General features: G+C 41.5%; 4 protein-coding genes across 4 annotated transcripts; 1 reads left to right on the forward strand and 3 right to left on the reverse strand.

Moving 5' to 3' along the window:
• Positions 1-1,025: 1,025 nt before the first annotated feature.
• LOC310870574 (histone H3.2) lies at positions 1,026-1,436 on the reverse strand (the record flags this gene model as incomplete). The annotated part of the gene is made up of 1 exon (XM_083781815.1): positions 1,026-1,436. The coding sequence occupies one exon, from the start codon at positions 1,434-1,436 to the stop codon at positions 1,026-1,028; it is 411 nt and encodes a 136-aa protein (XP_083637941.1).
• A 1,117-nt stretch (positions 1,437-2,553) lies between these two features.
• On the forward strand, positions 2,554-2,937 carry LOC310870579 (histone H2A-like; the record flags this gene model as incomplete). The annotated part of the gene is made up of 1 exon (XM_083781824.1): positions 2,554-2,937. One exon carries the CDS (start codon positions 2,554-2,556, stop codon positions 2,935-2,937), a length of 384 nt encoding a protein of 127 aa, XP_083637950.1.
• Positions 2,938-3,632: 695 nt separating this feature from the next.
• On the reverse strand, positions 3,633-4,010 carry LOC310870580 (histone H2B 1/2-like; the record flags this gene model as incomplete). The annotated part of the gene is made up of 1 exon (XM_083781825.1): positions 3,633-4,010. The coding sequence occupies one exon, from the start codon at positions 4,008-4,010 to the stop codon at positions 3,633-3,635; it is 378 nt and encodes a 125-aa protein (XP_083637951.1).
• Positions 4,011-8,783: 4,773 nt separating this feature from the next.
• On the reverse strand, positions 8,784-9,101 carry LOC310870688 (histone H4-like; the record flags this gene model as incomplete). Its single annotated transcript, XM_083781960.1, has 1 exon — positions 8,784-9,101. A coding segment is annotated over one exon (318 nt), but the record flags the coding sequence as incomplete, so codon positions are not given.
• Positions 9,102-12,683: the final 3,582 nt, after the last annotated feature.

Raw genomic sequence — 12,683 nt, forward strand, 5'->3', positions numbered from 1 at the left:
ATAAGTCCCATTAGGGAAAAACCAGGGCCACACAATCCGTTCCTCCTGAACTACTCTGCCGGGACTGGGAGGTACCATTCTGGCACATGGAAGGACTAGGCTCTGTGGGTTGACACCTGTCCGGGCCGCTCCTACGTCTCACCAGGTCCACTCCTGCTCTCACCAGGTCAGGCCCTGTGCGTTGCACCAGACTCCCAGCACCAGGCACTTTATTCAGGAATGGTGGATTCTCAAGCCTCAACGGTTCCGCAGGCTCCGTTTGAGGCTTGCATGGCCCTCCTAAAGGCCTCACCGTGGGTTTGTTGGGCTTCTTCCTCACGGAAGACACAGGCTGGGGCGCTAACCCATACTGCTCCCGGGTGCCGTCTAATTTCCGGATGCCACCCGTCTCTCCGGTGGTCACCAGACTATTCCTGGAGAGCTGACTGAATGAAATCTAACATTTGGGATTGAGATCATATTGAATACTTTTCTCCATTACAAACTAGTCATGTGAATGCATTAACGTGCAAGCCAAGGGTTTCTATAAGCAGGTTTTGACCTCTAGATAGGGTAGTGACATTACATGTTATTTCTGAATCAGGGAAAAAAAAACTAGCAGGATATAATTTAAGATTACCGGTATTTATAATTTAAGATGCATACAGAGTACAAGGCAACATAACAGCAGAAATTAGACAGAATCTCCACACACAATCTGATGTTTTGATAGTGGACAAAATAAATAAAATCAAGCTTTTACTGTGAAGTCTAGCTGTGTTCCATAGCGTTACTATGGAAATCTTAAATATCTGCAAAGTGAATGCTCAAATTATTAATTCAACGTATACCTACAAAACCTGCAAGCGCATTAGTTTTACTAGATAAAAATGGTTGTATGATATTTAGTTTATATAGAATGCTCATAGTAAATTCAGGGGTTTAGTTTAGTGTATTCAGTATGCAGGATATAATTTCTCTTCAAATGACACATTTGGTGGCTCTTAAAAGAGCCGTTTTAGGGAATGTGAAAGTGACAGATGAGTTTAAGCACGTTCTCCGCGGATACGACGGGCCAGCTGGATGTCTTTGGGCATGATTGTCACCCTCTTGGCGTGGATGGCGCACAGGTTGGTGTCTTCAAACAGACCGACCAGATAAGCCTCGGCCGACTCCTGGAGAGCCATGACGGCGGAGCTCTGGAAGCGCAGGTCGGTCTTGAAGTCCTGTGCGATCTCCCTCACCAGGCGCTGGAAGGGCAGCTTGCGGATCAGCAGCTCGGTGGATTTCTGGTAACGACGGATCTCCCTCAGAGCCACTGTACCGGGACGGTAACGGTGAGGCTTCTTCACTCCGCCGGTGGCCGGCGCGCTCTTACGAGCCGCCTTGGTGGCGAGCTGCTTCCTGGGCGCTTTGCCGCCGGTGGACTTACGAGCTGTCTGCTTGGTTCTTGCCATACTATCTTCTAAAGAAGTCGAGAATAGAATAGCCTAGCAGAGCAAACTGGTGCCTTTTATTAGCGCCTCGGAGACGCCGTAGACCTTACACTGATTGGTCAGTGTTCTGGAACCTCCTTGTTTTGGGAGGTACAATGCATCACTGGCGCCGATTGGAGGGGAACTCTTACACACGTCATACTGGGACTGCTGCTAATACGTACTAGTTTCCACTCACACTCACATTGGCTGCAATTTATTTTTAAATGCATTTTCTTTAATTATCCACAGTATCTGAAACAATGTCATGTCCCATACACAATTTAAGGCACACTGAGCATCCTTACTTTACAGTCCCCATAAGGATAAAAAAGGGAAAGTGGTCGCTGTGCTTTCACATGTAAAGCTCCATCTGACTACCAAGTCCACTGAGATCAATCACTTCCTTCAACCATGTATTTAAAGAATCAATCTTCATACACTTTATTTTTGATGAATTGAACAAGGGTGGACCCTCTTGTAAACAAGTGTAATGCTTAATTGGGTCGTCCACTCACAGTTAAGAGTTTTAGTTTTATTAACTGTTAATACATAAATCAAAACTAAAATGTGCCTTGCAGCTGAATATTATCGGCAGGCACTGAAACCCATGTAACGTGACACTAAAGTATATGTACATACAATGGCGTATGCTTACTTACAAGAATAAGGTAGTCAGATTATGCAGTCAGTCCACTGAGGTTTCTTAATCTTATGTAGGTGTGGTCTGTTTGGTCCTTAACATTTCTCTTTCTGTAAAACAGTTGTAACTTGTAGGAAAAACTGCTGCATTTTATCTCACTAGCACACTAGTGAACACACACACTTTTCTGTGTTGTTGAAGATGTGTGGTCAGGAACCTCCCTCTTTGGGAGGAGTCAGAGTTTACACTGGGAGGAACCGATCACACCACTAGCAGTGATTAGTGGGAAACTCATACACACTCAGCCCGCGCTCTCATCCGTCTCTATGATTGGCGGGCGCACAACCCCACACTATACTTTACTATGCTGAACATATAAAAGGTCTCGCACGCCTCTACTGCAGCGTATTTCTTCGAGTGCTTATTATTCTAGTAATAAACCTAACCTAATACAAAATGAGTGGACGAGGAAAAACTGGAGGAAAGGTCAGGCAGAAGGCTAAGACCCGCTCATCCCGTGCCGGGCTCCAGTTCCCCGTGGGTCGTGTCCACAGGCTGCTGCGTAAAGGCAACTATGCCCAGAGAGTCGGTGCCGGCGCCCCGGTCTATCTGGCGGCTGTGCTCGAGTATCTGACCGCTGAGATCCTGGAGTTGGCTGGAAATGCTGCCCGCGACAACAAGAAGAGTCGCATCATCCCCCGTCACCTCCAGCTGGCCGTCCGCAACGACGAGGAGCTCAACAAACTGCTGGGTGGAGTGACCATCGCTCAGGGCGGTGTGCTGCCCAACATCCAGGCTGTTCTTCTGCCCAAGAAGACCGAGAAAGCCGCCAAGAAATAAACTACTTAACTCGACTGAACAAACCCCCACAAAGGCTCTTTTAAGAGCCACCCACTGTTTCTGCATAAGAGTCATTTCCAATACCGGTATTCTAAATGCTCACTTTTATAGCTTAATTTATACAGCGGGGTATTGTTTAATTTCTTCAGTTTGAATGGAAAATTAGTTAAATGAACCCACACTGCTTCGTGGTAGTTAATGCATTGTTTTCCTTCCCGCTCTATTCTACATGCAGTCCTAAATGTTTAATGTACATTTATGCTCCAAATGCTGTTCGTGTAATGCTTGCATGATGTCTATCGGCATGTAACCACAAGAAATAAACTTGCTTCATTTCGACTGAACAAACCCCCACAAAGGCTCTTTTAAGAGCCATCCACTGTTTCTATATGAGTCATTTCCACGATTGCAAAAATGAAATCTACATGACAAGCTTCTTTAAAGTTCATAAAATTGAACACCATTTATAACATTTGTTGCTTGAATTAAGGTGCAGTACCCAATTAAAAAAACATTACATGTCCAGTATCAGTTATTCAGAACAGCGTCAAAAGACTGACCTGGACTAACTGGTTTAGCCTACACTACAGGCTGTGAAAAGGCTCTATTTGCTTATAGTATTTGGATAAACCCTTTCTTAGAAAATGATGGGTGGTCCTTAAAAGGACCGTTGTGTTTAGAGCAGACAGAACAGTTTACTTGGAGCTGGTGTACTTGGTCACAGCCTTGGTGCCTTCAGACACGGCGTGCTTGGCCAGCTCACCGGGGAGCAGCAGGCGGACGGCGGTCTGAATCTCCCTGGATGAGATGGTGCGTTTCTTGTTGTAGTTAGCCAGTTTGGAGGCTTCACCGGCGATGCGCTCAAAGATGTCGTTGACGAAGGAGTTCATGATGCCCATGGCCTTGGAAGAGACACCGGTGTCAGGGTGGACCTGCTTCAGGACCTTGTATATGTAGATGGCGTAGCTCTCCTTCCTTCCCTTTCTGCGCTTCTTGCCGCCCTTCGTGGCGGTCTTGGAGACGGCACCTTTCTTGGAGCCCTTCTTGGGTGCTGGTTTCGCTACTTCAGGCATGTTTCTTTCTCAGTGGATCGAAGATAAGAAGTGATCTGTGATCGGAGTTGCACCAGTATTTATATCACGCCTATGCAAATTAAGTGTGCGACTCCCATATATGATTGGCTGATCTGATCCTCCCCCAAGAGGGTCTTGTCTTTGTTCCTGCATACTGTTTTCCCGCTCGTGCATGAGCAGATGTGTACAGATATTTTGGGTCTATCAGGTCTATCAATTCTAGATGTTCATTAAGAAGTGGTTATTTCACAAGAACACAAATCGAATCTAAAATGGAAGGGAAAGGGACAGCGGTCCTTTACAGGGCCGTTTGTTCAACCAATTGTTTATTGTTTATTGTTTATAAGGATCCCCATTAGCTTTTGCCTTAACAAAAGCTAGTCTTCCTGGGATCCGACACAGACAAACATTTAACATTTAACAAAGGCAATACTTACAATTGTTTACAAACACTAACTCAAAATAAAACATAGTAAAATAAGAAATAAAAAACAAAGAAAGACATAGCAAAAAATCACTTTCAACACATTTTACATTTGAATTATTATTTTCCCAGGGTTACTGCAGTATGGTTTACATAAGGTGTTCTTTTAACTTGATTTTAAAGATGAATTTTGTATTTGTATTGGTTATACACTTGGGTAGTGCATTCCAACCAAACAGGTCAGTGTCGTGCACAGATAATAATAGAGGGTATGCGCGTGACATCATCATCAAACCCGAAAGTTATGCAGGAAGCCCTACTGAGTGACAAATAAATAATTTCTGGCCTTGACAAACAGAAATGTCCTTTCTGGTTGCATTAAGCATCGTTAAACAATGTTAAACTCAATTTGCCATTGACTTTATGCATGTGCATACCCTCTATAGCAATGGTTCCCACATTTTGCCATGTCAAGGACCCCCAAATTGACACTAATGAGCCCACGGACCCCCATTTGAAAGATATATGCCTGGGACCTCCATAAAAGAAGATTATGACAGCTCTAGCATAGCCGCAATTTGCAACTCTAGATTTTCCTCTAGAGTTGCAATACCCTCCATTGACTCCCCACTCATCTTTTTTGGTTTGCGATCTGCTTGTCTTAAACGACGTTAAACTCACCAACATTGCAGCTGTAGTACAAGCTTGAATTATCCTCTTTCAATCTGCCGAGCTTGTTTTTCATAAAAATCCACCATAGATATGTTATGTCAAGACATCCTCTGCAAGTGATTCAAGTGTTGCAGTTTGGAAGCACTCGTTTTTATTAACGGGTCGTGCTGCTGCCTCCTGCATTATGTGCAAATTCGAAACAGGTTGAACGCAGGGCCGTTCAGTGACTTACGACGAGTGCTTCCAAACTCCAGCACGTAGAGAAATAATCACTTGGGGCCTGATTCTTCAACGCGCTTCCGCTTATATATTGACGTGACGCTAGCGGAAAGGCATTTACGTGGATTTCCCACATTAATTTGGAATTCATGGAAATGGCCGTGAACTTGACGCTGTCTTTGGTTCGTCGGAAACTCCGCTAAATCCTCCGCCACCTCTTTAGGTGGCGGAGAAATTTGCGGAAGCATACACTTGCATATAGATTTATTCAGAAGGCTTTAGTCTTCATGCTGAATCAATAAATAGTCCCCAAATCTCAGATAAAATATGTAGGCATGTGTCCCCAACATATTGGTCGATCAGCACATAAAAAAACGATATATATATATATATATATATATATATATATAAAAGCCGAGTGCACTTGTATTAAGTTTAGCCTATAGATAGAGTCCCATACAGAAACTGCCCCGCAAGCACGACACATTTCTATTTATTTATTAGGATATTTATATCATGCGCGATTGGGGCTGCAGCTCACTGGCAGCCTTCTACTCGGAAGTGCAACGGTTGTGAGCTTGTAGATCGGATCTCGCGGACTCGCACTGCATGTTAAAAAACAAATTCACAGTTATAATAAGAACATAGGCTTATCTGCATTCTGCACTGTACGAATCCAACATAGTTTAGTGTAGACAGTAATGCCTGCAGTAGGCGTGTGTGTGTGTGTGTGTGTGTGTGTGTGTGTGTGTGTGTGTGTGTGTGTGTGTGGCGGGGGGCAGACAGCAGCGTGCTGCCGATCCGATTCACATTGGAAAATGAATAGGGCTAATTAGCCCTATATAAAAAATAGAAGACCACATTTATAGCCTAATGAATGCAGCGTGTTTGAAAGTCGGCCAGTCATATCAGTTTTAAACCATGCAGCTCACCTCCACTCGTGAACATGACGGACAGACAGACAGAATTTATAATAATGTATATTGATATTGATCACATGGATGCCACACACAGAATAGTTTAACTCACTGGATAAACTCACTGGATTATAATTTCTTCAGACAAGAGGATCCCAGGCCTATAATATATTTACTTATGAATGTATGGGCTACTGTTCTTTATCGCGCAACAGTGTCGAGGGCCCATGCAGCCCCCCTCCCTCTCTCGTCTCTCTCTCTCTCTCTCTCTCTCTCTGAAAAGACGACTTTTGCATTGACATGTTTTACCTCTGCAAAGGTGTGGTGTGAGTGAGCACCCGCCTTGGTCCCGAACTTAATTAAATAAATTATAATTAGCCTATATTGCTTCAGCGGAGCACGCACTGTTGTAAGCTTGGATATAGCAGTGACCGCGGCTGTGATCTCAGACAAACTGCTGTCTGCTGAGTCATGCTTGAAGCCTTTTATGGTCGATATGGGGCGTGGATCAATGCAGATGAGGTTGTCGGTTGCTTTTCCGATCACTTTGCACCCGCTGCTTTCAGTATGACATACACCTGCGATACGCCAGCGCACCTGTGGTACACACCACTCTCTGAATAACACGTCATCTCAACGTAGCTTGATCGGACGGATAAATACGATATCTGTTTCCGTCACCGTTACACTCTGGCGCATTTCGTTTTTGAAGAATCAGGACCTTGCAGAGGATGTCTTGACAGAAAGTAGCTCATAACATCTCTACGGTGGATTTTTATGAAAAACAAGCTCGGCAGATTGAAAGAGGATAATTCAAGCTTGTACTACAGCTGCAATGTTGGTGAGTTTAACATCGTTTAAGACAAGCATGCAGATCGCAAACCAAAAAACATGAGTGGGGAGTCAATGGAGGGCATTGCAACTCTATATTCATCCCATTATAAAAAAATCTAGAGTTGCAAATTGCGGCTAGCTCTAGCAGTGATTCTCAACCAGTTTAATTTCAAGGACCCCCAGTTTGACATGCATTAGTCTACAGACCCCCATTTAATGACATTTCTATCTCTGGGACCCCTGATTTATATTGTAAAATCAATGTTGATGTAACTCTGAGAGTGTACGAATGGAACCAACGGGTCCATTTGGTACCATTCAGAGTTACAGAACCATAAGGGTCCATTTGGTACCATTCAGAGTTACAGAACCATAAGGGTCCATTTGGTTCTAAACTATCATTTAGCTGGGAACCACTGCTCTATAGCATGCACCCATAAGCACCCAACAGTTGAATAATATACAGATTACATTATCAGGTATGCCAAATCTATAATGTAATGCACAACTGTCACAATTCAATATAGCATTTAATATATAAACACAATATAAAGCACACGTCAGTGAAATAATTATATATATATATATATATATATATATATATATATATTAATTTAGTTTAGAAGATTTTAGAACACTTTGCTGGGGACTACAGATAGTACTGGGGAAGCCACGCCCCAAACATATCTTCAGAGAACTGTATCCGAGTACAGCGCACTGCAACAAGTGTGGTGTAGACCTGACAATATGAAAATACTCTCATTTTAGATCATACAAAACCCATGACAATCCATAGATACATATAGCCTACAAAAAGAACATATAGGCCAGGGATGTCAAACTCAAATACACAGTGGGCCAAAATAAAGAAAATTGGTACAAGTCGAGGGCCGGACTGTGTTTCAACACACTGTAGCTGAAAGTTGATCACAAGTGACATACTTTCACTGCTGATCAATAGTGAAGAGAAGACGCATGCTTGCGCCCTCAATACATGACAATGCACTCGCAGTGTATTGTGGGACTTGTAGTATTATGGTGGTCCGTGCTATATACCAGAGGGCCAGTTCTAATACTAATTAAATATCATCCCGCGGGCCAAAGATAATTCATTCACGGGCCTGATTTGGCCCCCGGGCCTTGAGTTTGACATATGATATAGGCAGAGGCTTACCAAATGACCAAGTGAGCAGCCGAGCATACCTCTCTCACCGCGTTAACGTTATGGGGTTGTGAGGACCCACAACTGACGTCCTGTCGGCTGCCTGTTCAGAACACCCTTAATAAACGTCTCACTCAGGACTCACCTATTGTATTATTAATAGACCTTTTTAACTTGTGATCATATGTGTTCATTTTACATTATTGCTAATGTAGTGTAGATAATGTAATATTATTAATCTACATTTTGACAAGCTTCTCTAAAATAGTTTAATACAAATGTTGAACCACATTAAAAGCAATATTTGTTTATGAATTAATGCACAGTAGTTCAGTACAGTCTTGGTGCCTTCAGACATGGCGTGCTAGACCTCACGGGGCAGTTCCTTTAGTAATATAGCTACAAGTTACATTAATTTATAAATACTGTAGTTGCTATATGGTATTATCTAATAGAAAAGTGTCTGAATAAACTCTTTAAAGAAGGTGTGGGTGGCTCTTAAAAGAGCCTTTGGGTTGTTGGTAGATTAGATCAAGTCGGCATTATTAACCTCCGAATCCGTACAGAGTGCGTCCCTGTCTCTTCAGAGCATAGACAACATCCATGGCGGTCACGGTCTTTCTCTTGGCGTGCTCGGTGTAGGTGACGGCGTCACGGATCACGTTCTCCAGGAACACCTTGAGGACACCGCGGGTCTCCTCGTAGATCAGACCGGAGATACGCTTCACTCCGCCACGGCGAGCCAGACGGCGGATAGCGGGCTTGGTGATTCCCTGGATGTTATCACGAAGAACCTTGCGATGACGCTTGGCGCCTCCTTTTCCAAGACCTTTTCCTCCCTTGCTTTTTATATATACTTTATTGAAAATTATTCAGGGTTTACAGTTTATGCAAAATTACAAATACACATAAGTTACAAAAAAAAAATATATAAATCAATGCATTTCAATACAAAAGTTATTTTTTTTTTTCTTCTTTTTTTTTTTTTTTTTTACAATGTTAGTAGGTGCCATGGTGTCAGTTTCTTTTTTCGTGTGTCAAGAGTTCTTTGTCTTTTTAGTTCAGTTTGGATTTGTTTGAAGACCACCTCTCCCGAGATGGTCTCCTGGTGAATTACCATGGCACACCTGGTTTTCCACAGTTTGTTTACAACAGTGCAAATTACATACCAGTAAAAATCTTGTTCCACAGCAGACATTCTTTCCTCGAAAACCCCATACATGGCAGCATTATAGTTGATCTTAAGTTTAAAACCAATTTGTGGCATTTTCCCCCATACAAAGCTAGACCTTTGGCAGTCCACTAGCAGATGCTCAACTGTCTCGTCTGCACCACAATTTAAAATTGGGCATTTAATGGTTCTAACGAAGCAGCTCCATTTAACAACTGCTCGTACAGCTAGTCTTCTCACGGAGACCAGCCACATGACGTCTCTGTTCTTTTCAGAGATATTTTTACTACTAGAATTTTTAATACACACCCGCTTTTGATTTTCATCCAGATATTTGTAGGGAAAAATGCCACCATATAAGTCATCACATATCTTACCATATATACATTTACTAGTCATAGCAGTCCAGTCAATATTTAAATGTGCAGAGTTTGACATCAAATCACCATACATGACTTTAAAATACGGAAAGGAGCTTCTTGCCCGACCCTTCTTTTTGGTCCAGCTCAGAGCCTCCCCTATCCACATAGCCCTCCTTTTAAAGCCAGCTGCTACATTTTTACAAAAAGAAATTTTCAGTTTAAGTCCTAAGTCCACAGCCCCAAGGCCTCCATTATTTCTACTCTTATATAGTAAGTTTCTCTTTGTAACTTCCCTAGTGGTTCCCCATAAGAAATTGACTAGTGTTTTATTTATGTATTTCAGTGTCTGGTCCTTGGGAGGAAATATAGTCGCCAAAAAAAGCAGTCTTGCCAAGACATATGTCTTAATAATTATAATCTTTGTTCTATAACAGCAAGATTTGTTTTCCCATTTTTCTAAGTCCTCCTTTATTTCTTTATTTTTATTATCCCAGTTCTGTTCATAACTGCCATTATTACTAAACTTTACCCCGAGGACTGTCATTGTTTCCGTGTCCTTTATATTTAGATTTGGCTTTGCCTCACCCCTCCCGAACCAGACACCTTCAGTTTTATCATGGTTTAACCTGGAACCCGAGATCTCTTCGTAAAGTGCCAAGTGCTCATGTACAAAGTCTAATTCATTCTTGTTTTTAATTATGATGGTGATATCGTCAGCATAGGCCAAAACAACGACCCTCTCTCCACCACTAGTTTTTATACCTGTGAGTCTTTTATCATTCTTGATCTTGTTTAATAACGGATTAATAGCTAAAATATAAAGTGCAGCGGACAGGGGGCACCCTTGTTTTACGCCCCTCTTAATTTCAAATGTCTCTGTTAGAACACCATTTACATTAACTTGCACTGTGGACTTGGCGTACAACAATTTGATCAAATTAATAAAATCATGATGAAAACCGTATACCTTTAAGACCTCCCACAAATACTCTCTGGATATAAAATCAAAAGCCTTTTTTTGATCTAAGCTTATAATAAAGAAACCCTCATTTGTATACCCACTTGTTATATCCCTTAAAATACCTAAGTTATCCCACATCAACCTTCCCTTAATAGCACATGTCTGTTCTTTTTCAACAAGTTTTTCCAAGTCTGTATTTAATCGATTAACTATTATTTTTGCAAGTATTTTATAGTCAACATTCATTAACGTAACATGTCTCCAATTATCTAAGTTATATGAAGACCCTTTTTTATATATAAGCGATATAACACCATGGTAGAAGGATGAATGCATTTTGCCTTCCTTGATCCCATCATTATATACAGAGGTTAGCATATGTACTAGTTCGTTTGTGCAGGAGAGATATAACTCATTAGGCAGGCCATCGGGGCCTGGGGATTTACCCTTACTCAACTGGACAATTGCGTCCCTCACCTCCTGATTGGTGATTTCCCCACCCGTAGAGTTACGGCCAACCTCCCTCAAATCAACGGAATCAAGGAAAGCATGCAATTTATATTCATCAATCGTAGTTTTCTGGTACATTTTTTCACAAAGCTTCCTAACAGTTTCTCTTTTCATCTTCTCATCCTCTACCATATCACCATTTTCATTTAAAATCGCACTGACATGTTTACTTTGGAGTTTCTTTTTATGCATATTAATAAGCCAAAGTGCATTGCTGGACGCATTTGTGTCACCCATGCCTGCCTGTAGGCGGAGGCCCTGGGAGACATCATTTAATTTGGCCAATTCAGATTCCATTTCAGTTAGTTTATCATTATCCTCATCCGTTCTATTTGCCTTAGTTTTTAGATTTATATAATCAGCCATTAATATACTGTATATTTCGTTTAGCTCTTGATTCAATCTTTTACATTTGTATTTAAAGTAGTATCTTAGTCTATCTTTAGTGATTTCCCATAAATCAACATATGAGTTAGTCAAGACATTTAAGCTTTTGGCAATAACCACTTCTTTTTTTAACTCTGTAAGCACATCATTATTATTTAAACAGTTCACGTTTAATTTCCAAAACCCCTTCTTTTCTGTCTTGCCAAACCTCAAGAGAACTACTACTGCTAGGTGATCTGAATTGACCAAGACACGTGTCTTATAGTATATAGGGATAATATCATCATTTACATATATACGGTCTATCCTCGTCTTGACATTAGTGTCAAAGCGAGTATAGCCGACCTCAGTTGGATGCAACATCCTAAAAACGTCACTCACTCCACAAGATTCGCTCATTGCTTTAAGAGCAATACCTTCCCTATTGCGAGCCCGGGCATTCAAGTGTTGAGCCGAAATCCTGTCATTATCATCGGTGTATGCATTAAAATCTCCACATAGTATGGTAAAAAAACCAACTGTTAATAACTCATATAATTTCTTAAACATTCGTACTTTCGTTGCTGCATCCGGAGGAGTATACACATTTATAATTCTCATTTTTAAGTTTTGATAAAAACAATCTACTAATAAGATTCTCCCTGGAATAATTTCTCTTGCTCTTATAATTTCAGCTTTACTCTTAAAAAATATGCCTATACCATCAGCCTTATCTGTGCCAATAGATATAATTGAAGTGCCCTTTTCCCACTTTAACGTTACGTCTGCAATGTCCTCCTGAGCAGTTAGCCGCAGCTCTTGTGCGCATATAATATCATATGTAGTGTTGTGTAATATGTCCATTTTCATCTTTCTATTTTCCGTCGACTTGATACCTCTCACGTTACAAGTAACGATAGAGAGTGTAGACATTATAATATTAAGCTAAGTAAAGGCATTCATTTCCTTTTGTATCTTTTGTCAAGATCATTCGCCAGAGGCGACGTGAGTCGCTTCTGTTTGGCACTCACTTGTTGTGAAGCTCTCGGTGTTTCTTCCTCTGTAGCAGCGAGGG

This window comes from Protomyctophum parallelum (assembly GCF_964188405.1).
Source record: "Protomyctophum parallelum genome assembly, chromosome: 14".
In the NCBI taxonomy this organism is placed as follows: Eukaryota; Metazoa; Chordata; class Actinopteri; order Myctophiformes; family Myctophidae; genus Protomyctophum; species Protomyctophum parallelum.